The sequence below is a fragment of the Sphaerodactylus townsendi genome, linkage group LG06 (assembly GCF_021028975.2).
Source record: "Sphaerodactylus townsendi isolate TG3544 linkage group LG06, MPM_Stown_v2.3, whole genome shotgun sequence".
Taxonomy (NCBI): Eukaryota; Metazoa; Chordata; class Lepidosauria; order Squamata; family Sphaerodactylidae; genus Sphaerodactylus; species Sphaerodactylus townsendi.
In genome coordinates, this window is record NC_059430.1 from 114,815,894 (window position 1) to 114,834,700 (window position 18,807).

Here is an 18,807-nt window from a genome sequence, read left to right on the forward strand (position 1 = left end):
CTATAAAATGGATAAATATTAGGGTTGGGGGTCACCACAACATGAGGAACTGTATTAAAGAGTTGCGGCATTAGGAAGGTTGAGAACCATTGAGTTAGAGCAGGGGTCTGCAACCTGTGGCTTTCCAGATGTTCATGGACTACAATTCCCATCAGCCCCTGCCAGCAATTCCCGTCAGACCCCTGAGAGCAATTTGAATTTCAGCTCACAAGCAGAAAAGGTAATAGGAAGTAAACCTCCCCTTTCTGTCATGCTCACTTTCTGCCTTTGCTTTTCAGGTGCCGGCTGTTTCGCCAAGAAGCTTCATGAAACAAGGAGGACGATAAAAGTTTAAATTATTTTCTCACTCCCATTTGGGGGGAAAAAATCGAAACCCGAGCACCACTATGGCGGACTATTCGGCTTATAAGGAGACCTCGAATCGCCATTTGCGCTTCAAGCTGCAGAGTCTCAGCCGCCGCCTTGACGAACTGGAGGAAGCCACTAAGAATCTCCAGAAAGCCGAGGATGAACTTCTCGACTTGCAAGATAAAGTTATCCAGGCAGAAGGCAGCAACTCAAGCATGCTGGCTGACGTGGAGGCTCTGCGGAAAAGAGTGCTGAAAATTGAAGGCAAGGACGAGGAAATCAGAAAAGCAGAAGAACTTTGCCGGCTGATGAAAGAGAAACTCGAGGAAGAGGAAAGCCTCACTCAGGAGCTGAAATCTGAAATCGAGCGACTTCAGAAGCGGATGGCAGAACTGGAGAAGCTGGAGGAGGCCTTTGGCCGGAGCAAGAACGACTGCACCCAGCTCTGCCTCAGTCTCAACGAGGAGAAAAACCTGACCAAGAAGATTTCAACAGAACTGGAAGTTTTTCGGGCCAAAGTGAAAGAGCTGGAACAATCGGAAGACCGGCTAGATAAAACCGAGCAGAGTTTAGTTAGCGAACTTGAAAAGTTGAAATCGTTAGCTCTCATCTTTGTCAGCGAAAAGAAACACTTCAGCGAAAGGGAGAAACACAACGAAAAAATAATACAAGAGCTAACACAGAAACTGGAGCAAAATAATAAACTGAACAGGGCCGATCAGACCCGAAACACATCGAACTTGCTGGAAAGGTCATCTAATAGTATTCTCGAGAGGAACGATTTGAGGATCGAAGCGGACTTGACAACTTCTACATTGTCTTCAAAGGAAACGAGAAGAAAAGGGAGTTTGGATTATCTCAAACTTGTGGAAAACGAAACGCGAAACAAATCGGAAAACCAGAAGAATAAAAACCAAGAAGACAACAAAGTGAAGGACCTCAATCAGGAGATCGAGAAGCTGAAAACTCAAATCAAACATTTTGAGGCACTGGAAGAAGAACTTAAAACCTTAAGAGCGAAAAACAACGATTTGCAAGACAGCTACCTGAGCGAGCAGAATAAGAACCAGCTGCTCATTGGCCAGCTGGAAGAAGTAAAAATGCAGATGAAAAAGCAAAAAGAACTAGAGAACGGTCAAGCAGAAGCCGAAGAAATTAACTTATCGAACCGAGTGAAACACGAGAGACCGAAACACCGGGCAGTCGCAGTCGAGTCAGCCGTTTCGAAGCATAAGTCTCGGGAGCTTTCCCCTCAGCACAGGCGGGAGAGAATTCGAAATCGGGAATTCTCGCTCAATAGCGACAGCGGTGCCCAAAGTACCAAGCGGGTACCAAGTCCAAATCTGAACAGCAAGAGAACAGCCAAGGCTGCTAGTACGCCAGCATTACTGGACACCTTAGGAACTGATGCGAAGCAAGACAAGTCATCTGTGGGCATGCACGTCTCCTCGCCGAAAGACAACGGTGGCCTGCCAGCAGAAGTGAAGAAATCGAGAGAGCAGCCTTCTGTGCTTAGCCGTTACCCGCCTGCAGCACAGGAGCACAAATCTTGGAAGGCCTCTTCGAAGCCCAAGAATGAGGGAGTGTTGAGAAGTAAGGTCGAAAGAACATCCCAGGCATTTAACGACACTCATCAGTGCAGGTCCGGTGCTCTTGAAGAAAAGCAAAGGAAAGCAGAAACCGCTGCAGCTCCTCCAGAAAAGGGAATTAAGACCAATCTCACAGAGTCAGCAGAAACACGAATCTTGAAAACGAATCACGGGCCGTCCAACGGAGCCATTTCGACCTACCGGCGCCCCCTGTCTTCAGAAACGCTAGCTGCTGAACCCACCAGTCCTAAGAAAGAGGTGCCAACCTTGGTCTCATCTCGGAGGCAGCGTTTGGAAGAAAACTCTGTTCAGGGAGTTCGCTCCCCAGAAAGAGAGTTGATGGACCTTCCGCATGAAAACTCAAAGCCCTTGCCTTTATCGAAGTCTTGGCTGGTCTCCAGAAGTCAAGACGATCTCTTGCGGTCTGTGCCGCCTCCTCCTAAGGAAGAAACCAACCGGACCGCTGCTTTAGTGGGAGATTCTAACAACGTCGGCCCAAAACCCGCTTCTGCAAGAGCCAAAGCTAGCAGGTCCCGTGGTCATGAAAAATTTAACTTGGATGAAGAGACTGGGAAAAATGCAACCGTTGCTGCAGCTTCCGATTTAGCTGTGAAAAGGGAACCCATTTCCAGAGAATTCTCAAGCCCCAGGGGAGCGGTTCGAACGTCGCCCTTTGAAAACGACAGAAATGCCTGTGATGAAGAACTTGGCAGAACTTCACCCAAAGCGTCTTCTGCAGGTTCCACCGTGGGGTTAAACTCCAGGAGGCCGTTCAGTCCAAGGGAGGCTTTGAGGTCCAAAGCTGTCATCAAACCTGTGATTGTGGAGAAGGATGTGAAGGAAATAATGGGTGGGACAGGACCAGGACCAGAAGAGAACCCTGAGAAACAGCCGCCGGCTGTTAAAACTGTGCCCCATAAAATGACCAGCAGTATCACCATTTACCCATCTGAGCCAGTTTCTCCAAGGACCAGCACCCATGAAACCGCTAAGGAAACTCAGCATATCAGAGCCACGCCGAACGATCTCTCATTGGGAACAAATGTAACCAGCTCCCCTTACGAGATATCCATTAACAGGAGCAATATAACTTTGAAGTTACCGGAGACTGACAAAAACGGAGACGCGTCTCTGCGGAGCAGGGTGGAAACGGTCGTCTCGAAAAGCAGCATCGTCATCAAGCCGTCCGAACCTGCGGAAAAGAACAGCGAATTCCCCGGGGAGACAATCAACTGGAAAGGCCACGTCTCTTCTGACACCAACTCATCAGAGACCAGACACGTCACAGTGAGAGGCGGGTGGAGGTCGAGGCGAGGTTTGCCGTCTTCCGAAGACTCTGCGCCCAAAGCCGTCGAAAACGTAACGGCTAGGAGCACGTATAGGTCATCTACGGACTTTCCCAAGCCCGAAGGGACTAGTGCACGCATATATGCCATTGAGCAGAGTTCTAGAAGGGCCAGTGCCACTGTGAACTCTTGGAACGCTCCGGAATTAGACTCCAGAAGGACCAAAAGTAGCTTAACAGCATCTGAGATGCTCAGCCAGGGGAGCTGCGTCAACGATACCACGACGGCATCTACTTGGAATTGCACGGTATTACCAGTAAGTACTGGTTCATTATTCTTTCGTTTCAAAGCAAAAACTGTGAAAATAATGTTGATTTTCTTAAGTCAAAGGAGAGGGATGCTTTTTAGTCACCCCTAATATAAATAGTACTGACCTGGATGACCCAGATTGGCCCAACCTTGTCAAATCTCAGAAGCTAAACAAGATTGGCCTTGGTTAGGACTTAGATGGGAGACCAATTGAGGAAGTCCGGGTTTCTGCTTAGAACAGTGATGGTGAACCTTTTTGAGACCTAGTGCTCAAATTGCAACCCAAACCCCACTTATTTATCGCAAAATGCCAACCTGGCAATTTAACCTGAATGCTGAGAAAGTTCCAAGAGAACTGTGGCTAGCCCAAAGTCACCCAGCAGGAGTGTAGGAGTGCGGAAACATGTCTGGTTCACTAGATAAGCCTCTGCCACTCAGGTGGAGGAGTGGGGAATCAAACCCGATTCTCCAGATTAGAATCCACCTGCTCTTAACCACTACACCATGCTGGCTCTCCAAGCAGCAAATCACCACTGTTCATCTCTTGCCTTGAAAACTCAATCTGGTTGCCGTAAGTCAGCTGGAACCTGACAACTGCATCCACCCACTTAAAAAGAAAAAGAATGCATATTTTTGATTGCCAACACTTGTTTGAGTGAAGTGATCAACTTTCTCAGCCCCCTTCTGTGCTGTGAATGTATCAGATTATTTTCTTATCGAGGTCACATTCTTATTGCTACATCCAGTCACCTGATCCATGCCCATTACTACCAGGGCCAAATGTGGGTGTAATATGTAAAAAAATGGACACACATAAAATGCACATCTAGATTGCTCATTGGTATCCTAGATGAAATCTGGAATATGATCCACCTTGCATTTTATATGTGAATGCCTTTTTTACCTGCTTTGCCTTGTGTGGCGCCTGACGTAAGAGATGCGTATTGATCGGCTGAGAGAGGAAGAGGTTAATTCAACTAATTATGAAACTTGGGATGCAGCTCCACAAAGGGAGAATTGTAATAAAATGTATGAATGTCAAAAACTTTCTGGGAAAAAATGCTTTTGTATCACTTCCATTCCTGGTCAGTTGGAATAAGTTCTTTATTCACCATAGGCGAACAGCCTGCTTGCCTGAATGTAAATGGAAGGGCAGAAAGATACCTGGATTCTCCAGGCCCATTTGGCATGTTGCTGTACTGGGATTAGTGCTCCATGAGTTGACCTCCTTGTTTGTTATCAGTAACTTTCCACGATTGTCTGCTCAGTATGAAATAGCACTATATTTTATATTTTTACCCCACTTTTCTCCCATTTCATCCTCACAACCACTCTGCGAAGTAGGTTAGGTTGAGGCAGGGAGACTGGCCCGAGGTTGCCTGGCAAGCTTCCGTGGCTCAGTCGGGATTTGAACCTGTATCTCCCAAATCCTCACCCTTCACTCTCACCACTATAACCATGTTGTTTCAGTGTTATCTAGCGAGAGCAAGCTAGTGCTATTTGGATAGGCCAGAAGGCACAGAAATCTGTTTGTTGGCTTGCCTGGCAGAAAGGCACCCAATTCTCCATTCCTTTCTCCTGTTTTAACACCTTTCATCTAGAATGCTGCGAGGCAGGATATCCATATGCACTCAGACCAGCTCTGATTCCATTTGTCAGTTCTCATGAAGAAAGAAACAACACCTACCCAGCGCTAAAAATATCCTGTGACTCTCCTAGATAGTTCCTTCCATTGCACAAATGCCGTCACAAGCAGGAAGCTTGTTTCCTTGAACAGCAAACTTCTATTCCTTCAACTTGAAGTGCTTTCTTGTTAGTGAAGAACAAACTGTGATGGGAAGAAGTTAGTTTCTACTGGGGTGCTGTGTGGTTTGCGGGCTGTATGGCCGTGTTCTAGCAGCATTCTCCCCTGACGTTTCGCCTGCATCTGTGGCTGGCATCTTCAGAGGATCTGAAGATGCCAGCCCTAGATGCAGGCGAAACGTCAGGAGAGAATGCTGCTAGAACACGGCCATACAGCCCAGAAACCACACAGCACCCCAGTGATTCCGGCCGTGAAAGTCTTGGACAATACTTAGTTTCTACTGTTGGGCTTCTGGCACCAAGCTGTGCAGCTGCAGCAGGAGAGATCATGGGCAAGTGAGAGCATACAGCGAGACGGGTGTCAGAGGAGCAGCATCGGTCACTGCAAGATCCTCTCCTTGCAAGTCCCTTTGGTGACCGTGTACCCCCAAAATGGAAGTGGTGTCAAAAAGCGTCGTAGAATCATAGAGTTGGAAGAGACCCCAAGGGCCATCAAGGCCAACCCCCTGCAATGCAGGAACACATGATCAAAGCACTCCTGATGGATGGCCATCCAGCCTCTGTTTAAAAACCTCCAAAGAAAGAGACTCCACTGCACCAAGTTTTTCCTGATGTTTAGATGGAATCTCTTTTCCTTCACCTTGAACCCATGACTCCTGGTCCTAGTCTCTGGAGCAGCAGAAAACAAGCTTGCTCCCTCCCCAACATGACATCCCTTCAAATATTGACACATGGCTATCATGTCACCTCTTAACCTTCTCTTCACCAAACTAAACATACCCAGCTCCCTAAGTCTCTCTTCATAGGGCATGGATTCCAGACTGTTTACCATTTTGGTTGCCCTCTTGGATTCCAGGCCTTTTACCATTTTGGTTGTCCTCCTGTGTCATCAAGTTGCAGCAGACTTATGTTGATTCTGTAGGGTTTTCAAGGCAAGAGATGAACAGAGGTGGTTTCCCACTGACCCCGTACTTTTTTGGTGGTCTCTATCCCATCTGAGTACTGACCAGGGCCGACCCTGCTTAGTTTCCGAGATCTAACAAGATCGTGCTGGCCTGGGTCATCCAGGTCAGTATTAATTCCAAAATGGCCGCAGGGACTGCCCAGGCCTAGTCCAAATTAATTACAGGATGCTAGCTTCTGTTAATAGCCTCTTCCAGTCACTTGTTGATTTTGCTTCCATTTGGGGCTTTCCAATCTATTCTGTTCCCGTCCAGTGGGACTGGCCCATAAATAGCCCCCATCATGTTCATCTGGAGCAGATATTAATTGCTTCCAGGCAAGGTAAGCAAGGAAGCTTCTAGAAATTCCCACCAGCCTCTGACTTCTTTACAGTTCTTGATGCACTCTCTGCAAACAGCATCCCAGCAGGTCAGCTGATAACATTTTCCTTGTGGGCTAGTAATCTCCGTGGACTAATTTATAATAATCCCTTTGAGAGCTACATATTTCCATATGTGTTACACACTGACATAAAAACTGAAAAGGTTGGAGCCCACAGGTATGTTTGGAGTATCCCAGCATAATCAGTCAGGTGCCCTGCCAATTACATACTCTAAAAATGAATATAATTATGTTTTGTTCTCCCTCCGCACCCCCGTGAGTGCCAGAGTCTATATATATATTCTCTCTCAGATAAAGATGTTAGTATGGTCAGTTGAGGTGCAGCGATTGAGAAAATTGTATTCTTCTGCGTTAGAATATAATCCTGAATGAATGTGAGAGTTATTCATTTTTTACTCACTGCCTTCGTCAAAACCATTATTTTGTGCATTAGTAAACATGGTACTTTCATAGAATCATAGAGTTGGATGACCACAAGGGCCATCAAGTCCAACCCCTGCCATGCAGGAACACACAAGGCACTTCTGACAGATCCAGACTCTGTTTGAAAACCTCCAAAGAAGGAGACTCCACCTCACTGTGAGGCAGCATATTCCACTGTCGAACAGCCTTTATCGTCAGGAAGTTCTTCCTGATGTTTAGGTAGAATCCCTTTTCCTGCACTTCGAATCCATTACTCCTTGTTCTAGTCTCTGGAGCAGCAGAAAACAAGCTTGCTCCATCTTCAACATTACAACCCTTCAGATATTTAAACATGACTATCAGGTCACCCCTTAACCTTCTCTCCACCAGACTAAACATACCCAGTCTTTGATACAAGAGTTCATTGAACGACTATCATCAAACTTTCAAACAGATGGAGGAAGCAGAACTAGATAGGAACTAGAACCAGGCGGAGCATTCTACAACAAAAAAAGGTCCGGCATGTTGAGTTCTGTGGTGGAGGAATATGGAATCTACTAACAACTTTTTGTGACTCAGACTATAGAAGTCTTTGAGACTGGATGACCAAGAGACAGAAGGAGGCAAGCCTGTTCCAAGCAAAAGATGGGAGCCATACTCCCTTCCTGATGCATATATTTGATTTTGCTGTTAATATAGATGCACACCGATCCACTTGGAAAAGGCATTCCTCCCAGTTTAGCAGATTTAAAAAAAATGATTTTATTGCAAATACTTAACCAAGATCTCAGAAGGCAAAAGGGCCATCAACGAAGAGGTTTGCCCCGTGTGAGAAAGGAAGGGAATGCCTCTTCCAAGACCACACTTACTGCATTCCCAGGACCATGCCTACTGCATAACATGTGTTCTGCATCTCAGAGAGGTCTTCGAGCTTTCCTTAGGTGCACGTTAGGATTGACAGGCCACTCAGTTCACTGGTCAACTATCATCAGATATTCTACAGTGATAAGAAGGCGCCTTTGTGAAGATGGCCTCTTATGTTACTGTATTTTGTGGGCAGTAGGAAGGGCCCTCGGCCCCCTGATGTGCTGCACTCGGGGACAAACCTAATAGCATAAAAAGCTGTTCTCCTGGCCCCGCACAAAAAGTACGGGTGTCTCCAAACAGGAAGAATTAGCCTGCTTAAAATGCACGCCCACCTTTAAAAACAGCCTTTTTGCAAAACTGCTCTTATTCTGCTTTATTTCTGTTTTTAATTTCATTCGTTTTTAATTTGAAGCTTTCGGAGAACATCTGTTCAGTGATGAGTTCATGCTTTCAAAAAAAAAAAACCCTTTCCCGATGTGGTTTAAGAGTTGCAGTAACTCATTATTCCCCCTCCCAAAATGCATTTCATTGTTTCAGAATAACACTCAGCTAATTTGTCTTTGTTCTTTAGGTGTCAAACCTCCTGATTAATGCATCTTTTCATTGTTTTAACGTAGCTTTAAAAATCGTGGCCAGCTGTTTAGCCAGACATTTGATGTGATCTTGCTTTGACTGGTCAGTTGACCACCATTTTATGCACGTTCGGTCAATTAATTCCCCATGAATGCTTTCCCAGGAGATAGCCTCACTGAATAGACATGAGTAGGATTCCGAGTGGGCTCACTTAGTATTATTCTTTAAAACTCTTTTGACTAAAATCCCTTTAATCAAAATGTGTTCATGTGCCCAATATAAAATTGTTTTCCTTCTGCTCTTAGAACTGTGGGGATCTCTTTTCCCTATTGTATCTAGCTCGCTCTGCAACCTCTTTTCTTCGTTCTGTTGAGGACTAAAACTTTTTAATACCTGAAGGTAACCATGAAATGGCCATTTTTCTAGGATGACTGTATCCTCAGAGTGTTCAGTTATATAGAGCGAGTGCCATCTAGTGGGAGTTTAATAAAACACTTTTGTCAAAACACTTTTCTACTTTGCCTCCTCAAGTATCACCTACCAGAGCTTTTACAGGATATTTGTCAACCAAGCCACAGCATTCGACTCCATCTACAGAACCTGTGGAAGAAACTAATGAACACAAATATCGATAAACACTTGTTATATCATCGAAGGCTTTCATGGCTGGAATCACTGGAGTGTTGTGTGGTTTCCGGGCTGTATAGCTATGTTCTAGTAGCATTTTCTCCTGAAGATGCCAGCCACAGATGCAAGCGAAATGTCAGAGGAGAAAATGCTACTAGAACACAGCCATACAGCCCAGAAACCACACAACACTCCCCTTGTTATATCTTTTGAATGAATTTTATACATGGGCGCAATCCAAAGTTAAAATAGGTATCTCAGGCTCTCTGTCAGAAGAAATTCCAGTCAGAAAGGCAGTTTAGCAGGGGTGTGTCCAGCATCTTTGCTCTCTAATATATGCATAAACGATGTAGTGCAGAGATTAACTGGACCAAAATCTGTAGCACTTTCTGCTGGCTAGCAGAAAATATCCATCTTGCTTTATGCGGATGACGTGGTGCTTAATCTCCTTCACCAGAACTGGTCTAAAAAGATTGCTACACACTTTAGGTAAAAAACTGTTTAGAAGGAGTTCTAAGCATTAATTAATACCAAAAGTAATGGTCTTTGGGAGAAGACCAAAAAAACCCTTTTCTGGAGCATTCATGATGTCCCCAGCGAACAATGTGGCACATTTAAATCTCTGGGAATTACTTTCAGCGAGACCCTATATTGGAATGCTCACTTAGCAGTGACAAGAACCACAGCTTTAAAGACAACTGGAAGTAGTTTGAGGTTCTGCTATATCCAGAGGAGAGTTTCTGATAGTCTTTTTCATTAGTAAGATCATGCCTCTTTTACTATATGGGGACGGAAATGCCTGGGGGAAGAATTAGGACTAATTAAAGGAAACATTTCTTCATGCAAGGCGTGATTGGTGTTTGGAATATGCTGCCACAGGAGGTGGCGATGGCCACTAACCTGGATACCTTTAAAAAGGCCTTGGACAGATTTATGGAGGAGAAATTGATCTATGGCTACCAATCTTGATCCTCCTTGATCTGAGATTGCAAATGCTTTAACAGACCAGGTGCTTGGGAGCAGCAGCAGCAGCAGCAGAAGGCCATTGCTTTCACATCCTGCAAGTGAGCTCCCAAAGGCACCTGGTGGGCCACTGCGAGTAACAGAGTGCTGGACTAGATGGACTCTGGTCTGATCCAGCAGGCTCTTTCTTGTGTTCTTATGTTCCTAAAGGGTGAGTTCTTAATAGTCTGGAAGTTTTGCTTGCCAATGTTTCATCCTCCTTTTGAGAACTGACAAAGACCCTTTCAGGTTATTTAGAACCAGTTTCTGAGTATTACACCATACCAGATGACTTGCTCCATAGTATGGGAAACAATACAGAGTTGTGGGAGCGGATCTACCGTGCTACCTGGCTACAAGGCCTGAAGCTTGGTGTCTATGAAAACTTAAAGGCAGAAGATGTCCTCTGGACAGTGGCGTAGCTGGGGAAAATGGAGCCCAGGGCAGACTCCCAGTTTTCTGCCTGCTCATGAGCACCTGTGCTGCCCCCGTGCCACGCCCCCCCATGTCCCCTCTTGCGCCCCACTTATTTTAGCCAGCGGCGGGGCCTGGTGGGGGGAGGGGGAGGGGGTATAGGAGCGATTTTCTGCCCCCCCATGTGACCCTAGCGGCGGCCGCCTTGGGTGCCGATCCCCACCTTGCCCCGTGGTAGCTATGCCAATGCCTGTGGATAAAGTGGGGAATTCTGGAAGTAAAACCACTGATATGTGGGGAAGCTGCTTCCTGTCTACAATAGTAAAATTTAGTGGAATGACTGAAAGGTGCTCTTTCCTGCCTATACAGGAAAAAACAAACATCAAAGCCCCACAGCGCAGGAAACCAGATGACGGCAATTAAAGAGCCCAGAGAGAGCTTGAATCTTAAATCTCATGATGGAATCATTTTTGGAATACTTTTGGGTTTGGATGCAGCTGGGCCAGAGTCTTGCAACTAGGCTTGGTCTGGCAGCATAGCTCCCTCTGCTGGTGGCAGCTGCAAGTACAACCTTTTTTTGCTTTGAGCTGTAGAGTCAATATTTAGCCGCCCAAATGGGAAAGTTACTTAATGAACCTACATTGCAGGGTATGGTGTATTGTCAGCCTCCAGACCAGTGGTGGTATCAGTGGCGTAACTAGGCAAACTGGAGCCCTGGGCAAAACCTGGGTTTGATGCCCCCCAGGCGCGTGCCCGGTGCAACACGCCCCCCCCCGTCCCTTTGTAGCTTCGCCCAGTGGCTCATCAAGGCAAACTGGAGTTTGCCCCCCCCCCCCGGCAGCCATCCTGCCCCACTGTGACCAAGCAATGATTTTTTACACCAGGTCATTTCAAAATCACCATCACATTATAAAACATGCCCCAACTCACAAATCTGAACACAGCAATAGGCCATGCCACACAACAGAAACAATTTTGAAAACATTTTCAAAATGCTTTCAAAATGTTTTATTACTGCTATGAAAACATTTTATGGTGTTGTATCCAGTCCCCCCAATTGGGGGAAACAGCATTACTTTCAATGTTATTTAAACTGGGAACCCCAGATTCTCCTTTTAAGGTGGATTTAAAAGGAGAATCTGGGCTCCCTCATTTAAACAAGTGATTCTGGAATCCACCCCCAAACAGCATCATTTTCAATGGTGTTTAAACTAGGGAGCCCAGATTCTCCTTTTAAAATCCACCTTAAAGGGAGAATCTGGGGTCCCCAGTTTAAACAATATTGAAAGTGATGCTATTTTGGGGTTGATTCTCCCCCACCCTGAAACAGCATCACTTTCAATGTTTAAACTGGGGACCTCAAATTCTTCCTTTACATCCATGTCAAAGGGGAGGGGATTTAAAAGGAAAATCTGGGGAAATTTTGGGGTGCCTACTGTCAGGGGTGCAATTGTTAAGCTAGCAGCACCAAACTTTCAGGGTATCTTTAGGAGACTCTCCTAATGATACCACCCAGTTTTGGTGAAGTTTGGTTCAGGGGGTCCAAAGTTATCGACCCTCAAAGGTGTAGCCCCATCTCCTATTAGCTCCCATTTGAAACAATGGGGTATGGGGCACCCCCTTTGGGAGTCCATAATTTTGGACTCCCTGAACCAAACCTCATCAAACCTAGGTGATAGCATCAGGAGAGTCCCCTGAAACATCCCTGAAAGTTTGGTGCTGATAGCCTAAAAACTGCGCCCCCTGCAGGCCAAAAACGGAAAAACACTTAAAAATACAAAAAATCCCACAAACGAACCTGCAGTTTTTGCGCCCCCCCACAAGGAGGCGCCCTGGGCAACTGCCCTCTTTGCCCAATGGGAAGTACGCCTCTGGGTGGACTTCAAATAATTTAACAACTGGATGTTTACAAGCACCATTTTAACAACCGTTTTTGCCAAAGTGGTGCGAACCTGCTGAATCCCACCACTGCTCCAGACCCAACTTACAGCCCAGCTCTGTAATGTGATATCCATTTTTAAAAGCCCATTTTTCCTTTTCTCCCACTTCCTTTCTTCTTTTCTCTGTTATTTTTTTTCTTTTCTTCACTTAAAAAGCCCTAATGGCGGTGGTCCCAGGAATACAGGCTTCTTTAAGGAGAAAGAAACTTTTTAAGTGGCATCTTGACATGTGATAGGACAATTCGGTAAATGCCTCAGCCTAGTAAGGGGGTACTTGGAAAGGCATCAGTCCTTCTTGAATGCTTCAGTGGGAACACCAGTTGTTTAAAACCAGGCTGTTCACCAATCATGGAGGCAGGGTTATTTTTTTAAGCGCTAAAGGGGAGCACGGGTAAGGGATCTAACCCCACCCCCAGGTGGGTTCATTTTTAGGATTGGTGCTTGGGTGAGGAAGAATCCATCTGGGGGGAATCTGTCACTGGGGAGAGTGTTTAGCAACTCACCTGTATGTCTTTGTTCTGAAACATTGGAGGCTTTTGACTCTCTGTTTCTACACAAATTGGATCGACCCGGCTTTTGCTGCCCCCACGTGGCAGCTGACGAAGAGAGAGTCTGCTTGGCTTCCCCAATGGCATGGAAGAATAAATGCAGGCCAGATGAGTCAGAGCGTTGATTCATTGAGTCTCAACTACGTACTCCTGTGTACTCTTTTCCACCGAAAGATCTAAGTAGAATTGTAACTTCATTTGCTACATGCTGGACCATCTTTGTTTTAGAATGCTCCGCTTGGGTCCCAGTGCCTACCTGGTTAGTAGCTCTAAAGCAGTGGTGGCGAACCTATGGCATGGGTGCCAGAGGTGGCACTCAGAGCCCTCTCTGTGGGCACGCACAGAGTCGCCCCCCCCCCCACCTCTAGGCTGGCTTGGGCCACTGGGCTCAATTATTAGCATTAAACCTAATTTTGGGGAAGCAGTGTAGGTAACCCTGTTAAGCGCTGTTAAATCCCACTGATTTTCATGCGAAGAACTAAAGCGTGATCCTTTACCTGGGAGTAAGCTCGGTTGCTGGCAATGGGGCCTGCTTCTGAGTAAACCCTCCTAGGGTCACGATTCACCTGTTGGAATTGTTGCACAGTTGCTTCAAAGCAAAGCCAACAACTACCACCAAGCTTACTCCCGAGTAACGCACGCCTCGGAGCCAACCGGTTTTTTCCTAAACTAAAATCTCAATATTCAGGTTAAATTGCCGTGTTGGCATTTTGCGATAAATAAGTGGGTTTTGGGTTGCAATTTGGGCACTCGGTCTCGAAAAGGTTCGCCATCACTGCTCTAAAGGGACTTAGGCAGAGAAAGGAGTTTCCTGACACCACCTATTTAAGACGAGGAGCCAGGAACCTCCTGCTTACATCCTAGGTGCTGCCCCTCTGAGCCACAGGCCTTGGGAGAAAGAGAAGCATCCATCCCCTCACAGTGTAAGTAAGAGCAGGAGCTTGTGATCCCTAAATCAATCATACGGTCTGGAATCTCACAAGCAAACTGTGGAAATGTGTCTTTGAGCTCCTACTGTGATTTGACTTTAGGTGTACAGCATATGCTTGCTTTTAAGGAAGAAGAAGAGTTTGGATTTATATCCCCCCTTTCTCTCCTGTAGGAGACTCAAAGGGGCTGACAATCTCCTTGCCCTTCCCCCTCACAACAAACACCCTGCGAGGTGGGTGGGGCTGAGAGATCTCCGAAGTGCTGTGACTAGCCCAAGGTCACCCAGCTGGCATGTGTGTGGGAGTGCACAGGCTAATCTGAATTCCCCAGATAAGCCTCCACAGCTCAAGCGGCAGAGCGGGGAATCAAACCTGGTTCCTCCAGATTAGAATGCACCTGCTCTTAGCCACTACGTCACTGCTGCTCCAGACATTGTAATGGGAGAGGCTTGCTGCAAACAGAATCAATGCTTACTAGCAGCTTCATCTGTTTGAAATGGTGTTTGAGATGAATTCGAGTCCATCAGCACCTTAAAAACCAGCAAGATTTTTCGGATGTAAGTTTTCAAGAGTCAAAGCTCTCTTAATCAGACTCCAAAAATCATCTTGCTCACTAAGGTGCTTCTAGACTCAAATCTAGCTCTTTTACTGGAGACAAGCATGGCTGCCCTCCGAAACAGAAAATTGGCATCTCTGCATTGATATTGTTTCTGAACTCATGTGAAAGGGGAACACATCAGTGGTCTTTGCAGTCAGCAGGTCCCTTGGAAGACCAAGAAATCTCTTGTTGGGTAAGGGGGTTTCTACAAGTCTGGACCATTTACCAGCAAGGTTCTGGCCTGCTAAATTCCCAGTCTGTTTCCCATTCTTGATACAGGAGGAAAACAAAGGCTTCGTTCCCAGTTCCAGAAGAAAGCAGTTTGGCTCCTCGGAGCAGCTCTCTTGGGCTGAGACGCCGCGGAAGAGGCCACAAGCCAAGGTGGAGTCCCATCCCCCGCTGTCAGCTGGCAAGACTGAGGAGCGGCTACGTTGGTCCAAAGACAACTGAACTGACTACAGGCCAGGTAGGTGGGCCTCCGTCGCCTTGACCGGAGATCCTTGCTCTTGTTCTTGTCTGCCCTGGAAGTACCAAAGCGCAGACATTCAGGTGAGTGTGGGGGTGGTTAAGCCAGATCAGAAAACTGTCCCGTTCATTGTGCAGGGCCAACTTCCACCACTTATCATCTTGTCTGCTGCTTGTGAGCAAAAGCTTAACAGGGCACAGTGGGGCGTACATGGGCACCAGTGTATAGACTGAAATAATAAGATAATGCATGCCCCTTTGGTTGCCAGAAATCCATTTCTCTCCTGCCTTGCTCCCATCAGCAAAAAGTGAGGGAAAAGATTGTGGTGGGGCCAGCCACAGTTCGTGGCACTCACAATAAACATAGCCGGTTTGTGAGCCATGCCTTGTGCTGTTGCCACTACACCCTGTGCTTAAGAGCATATGAAGACTGTTTTAGTCTACCCCTGGGCGAGGGGAGGGGTTGGCCCTTTGCTCGGTTGGTGTCTTGGAACAGTTCATGATGCAAATGCAGAAGGTATTTGCAAAAAGATGGTTGTCGGTCTCCACTTGCTTACGGAACGCCCTGCCACAAGATGCTGCAGCAAGCACTGGCTGTTGGAAAAGGAGATCTGACCAATTCACAGACTGGAGTAAACATCAGTGGCTCTTGGCCACCGTAGCAAAACAGAACCTCTTGGGTCTGGGTGGCTATCCCCTGTTGGAAACAGCACGGGTAGGTCTGGGTTGGGGTCCGGCAGGGCCGCTCTTACGTTTTCTTGCTTTTCTCTCCCCAGTTGTGTCTTTCCAGGTCCAGTTGCATGACCTCCTGAAGCTGAGCTTCGTCTTTTCTTTTTCTCTACGCCGGCCGTCCCCGCAGCCAGGACGTGTACAGACTTTTAACCCTTTCAGCTCTCAAGGCCTTTTTCATCCGTGGCCTTGAGTGGATTTATTTTTTAAACGGTAGCTTTGCATTTTTCCTTTTCCCGCCCGGGGAAGGTGGAGATTGCAGAGACTTTGCTCAGGGGAACCCTCACTCCACAACCTTATTGAGCTTGAACAATGGGAACCCTTGGCCAGTGTCTGATCATGCCCCGCCCCCCAGGGACATCCAAGGACTGTAGTAGGGCAGCCGGCCCGTGGGCCCAGCCTACACTCTGTGCTGCGGCATTCCCTGGAGAAGCACCCGTTCGACTCGGAGCCCTTGCAAGTGGCAGGGATAGCAGAGTTGATCCATGTTTCGGCCATCTGTTGGACCTCAAGAAGCCCAGAACCTGCACAACGCTGGAAGTACAGAGCAACCCAGCGAGACTCCGTTCCCACTTCAGTCTGCGTGGCTGGCTGAAGAAGGCACCAACCCGCCAGCTCCAGTGGATTTTTCCCCCCAGAAAGGATATAAGGACAGGAGAAAGGAGAAATCACCACAGCACAGGGAACGAGCTTGAAGACTGTGGCTCCTTGCTTTCCTGCCTGTGCTGCAGCGGCTCAGCCTGTCTCAAAGAACTCCTGGCTGATTCCCCACAGCCAAGCAATAGCGTGAAGCTGCCTCTCCCAGCTCTGCTGCTGAGACAGCAGTTCTTGCTTCGCGGCTTGCCCCGTGCTCAGGTCCTTCACACTGAGAGCACTGGCTCTTTGATGTAAGGCAAGGCGCGCTTCAGCTTTTGAGCCTAGGTCTGTGGTGGCGAACCTATGGCACTCCAGATGTTCATGGACTACAATTCCCACCAGCCCCTGCCAGCATGGCCAATTGGCCATGCTGGCAGGGGCTGATGGGAATTGTAGTCCATGAACATCTGGAGTGCCATAGGTTCGCCACCACTGGCCTAGGTCAACGGGATCTGTAGGAGGCACGTCGCAGCTGGACTCCGCCAGGCCCTAGAGGAAGAAGATAAAGAAAATCTCCCCATTGGCAGGCCAGCATCCCTTCTCCCAAACAGCTTTGCTTACCCCCAAGGGGCTTTCCACCATGTTACTTGAACTCGGAGCCCACGGCATCAGCCAGGCACAACCTTCTATGGGGGAGTCTCTGGTTCGGCACCTCAACCTGCACGGTTGGGGAGGGACAGACATTCCTCTGTTTCTGCTACCTCACTCTTCACTTGCTTGCGCAAAGGGACCAGCAAAGACTCCTCTGGGCATACATCGGCTGCTCTTCCCAGCCTTCGCCTGTAAACTTGCCTCCAAGCGCCTATCCCTTACATCTTCCCTGTGCGTTTCACGAAATAAGACACTAGCTCTGCTGCATTGCACCACCCCCCTCCCAATGTCAACTGAAAAAAGGGTAAAGCAGGAATCCAGATTTGCCCCATTAGCTGGGTAGCTCAAGACCTAGACCCCTAGGGTAGAATGGGTGAACTAAAGGCATTGAAAAGCAGGCAGGGAGGATGGCTCTTCTCCAGGAGAGGTTTAAACTAGGGAAGCTCATTCATTCCAGTGCTTCAAAATCACTGGTCTGTGCATGTGTGTGTGAAACAGCCTTCCTAAGGGCAGAAGTCCACTCAGCGCTGCTAAACCCTGTTGGGCAGAATAGGGGAGAGAGCCGTCCTTGTATTGTCGAAGGCTTTCACGGCTGGAATCACTGGGGTGTTGTGTGGTTTCCGGGCTGTATGGCTGTGTTCTAGCACTATTTTCTCCTGACGTTTTGCCTGCATCTGTGGCTGGCATCTTCAGAGAATCTCCCCATTGGCAGGCCAGGTGAAACGTCAGGAGAAAATGCTACTGGAACACGGCCATACAGCCCAGAAACCCCACAACACCCCAGCTGTACTTGTGTTTAACCTCTCCTCTCCCCCCCCCCCCTTCTTTCCAACAACTGGGGTTCCAACTTCAGCAAGACAAGCATATCAAGAGAAGAGTTGTCCCAACCCTACGCAATTTCCTGTTAGTAGTCAGGCTTAATTTTTTTTAATTGAACTTTTATTTCCCGTATGTTTTTATTTTTCCACAAAAAAATATAACAGAAAAAAGAAAGTTGCAAAAATTCCTAAGTGAAATTAAGAAGGGCGGGAGGGTAAAGAAATAGAGAGGCCGCTCGTGAAACCCAAGAAGCTCCCACGTATTATTGATCCTGAATATTTTCAAAACTAGGGGGTCTGAGATAAACTCTATCTAGTTCACCTGTTGAATTGAAGGTCCCCAGAACTTCTGCAGAGGCTAGAGCCAGACCCCGTCTGCCCTTGAGCCAGCAATTCCCCAGAAAAAAACATGGGATTTTAATTTTCCATTCTTCCCTGAACCACTAGGGAAGATAGTGGAGCAGGATGGTCAAACTTCCATCTTCCCTGGTCAGTTATATGTGCTAACTTCACTCCGGTTTAAGAAAGCCAAGGTCAAGGCTTACTTGATTGTGCACACAGCAGCCTTTCTTCCCTCTGCGGCCCCCGTCCCTGCCTTTCTGCTCTTTGTGATTCTGGCACGTGGATGCAGTATTATTCGCTTCTGAAAAGTATTCCCTTCCCTCCGCTTCAAAGTATCCCAGTCACACAAGTCCAGAGCAACTCCCTGGGGTCCATTTGAGCAACAACAAAAGCCCACTGGACCAATGGTGTGAAAGGCAAGCAGAGATTTCTGTCCAGCCAGAGCGTGAGATACCTGCTCCTTCTTCTCTGTGAGCAGGGACAATATTGCTTATCTCCCTCTTTCAAAGATAAAGCAGGCTTGAGCCCTGGAGGTTTCAAAACCAGAGGGAGGTGTAGAAACAAGCAACCGACCGCGTCTTGTTTGGCGCTTAGCACTTTGAACCTTCAGTGGTCATAAGCGAGGCTCGATACCAGCTCCTGCTCCC

General features: G+C 47.3%; 1 protein-coding gene across 3 annotated transcripts in view; it reads left to right on the forward strand.

The window, feature by feature from the left end:
- Nucleotides 1–15,956, forward strand: part of LUZP1 (leucine zipper protein 1) — a 73,333-nt gene extending 57,377 nt beyond the window's left edge. For all 3 annotated transcript variants that reach the window (XM_048502138.1, XM_048502137.1, XM_048502136.1), the window contains 3 exons: nucleotides 279–3,539; nucleotides 14,859–15,045; nucleotides 15,821–15,956. In XM_048502138.1, the coding sequence (XP_048358095.1) occupies nucleotides 387–3,539; nucleotides 14,859–15,029 (3,324 nt within the window). In that variant the 5' untranslated portion in view covers nucleotides 279–386 and the 3' untranslated portion in view covers nucleotides 15,030–15,045; nucleotides 15,821–15,956. The remainder of the gene's footprint in view (nucleotides 1–278; nucleotides 3,540–14,858; nucleotides 15,046–15,820) is intronic.
- Nucleotides 15,957–18,807: the final 2,851 nt, after the last annotated feature.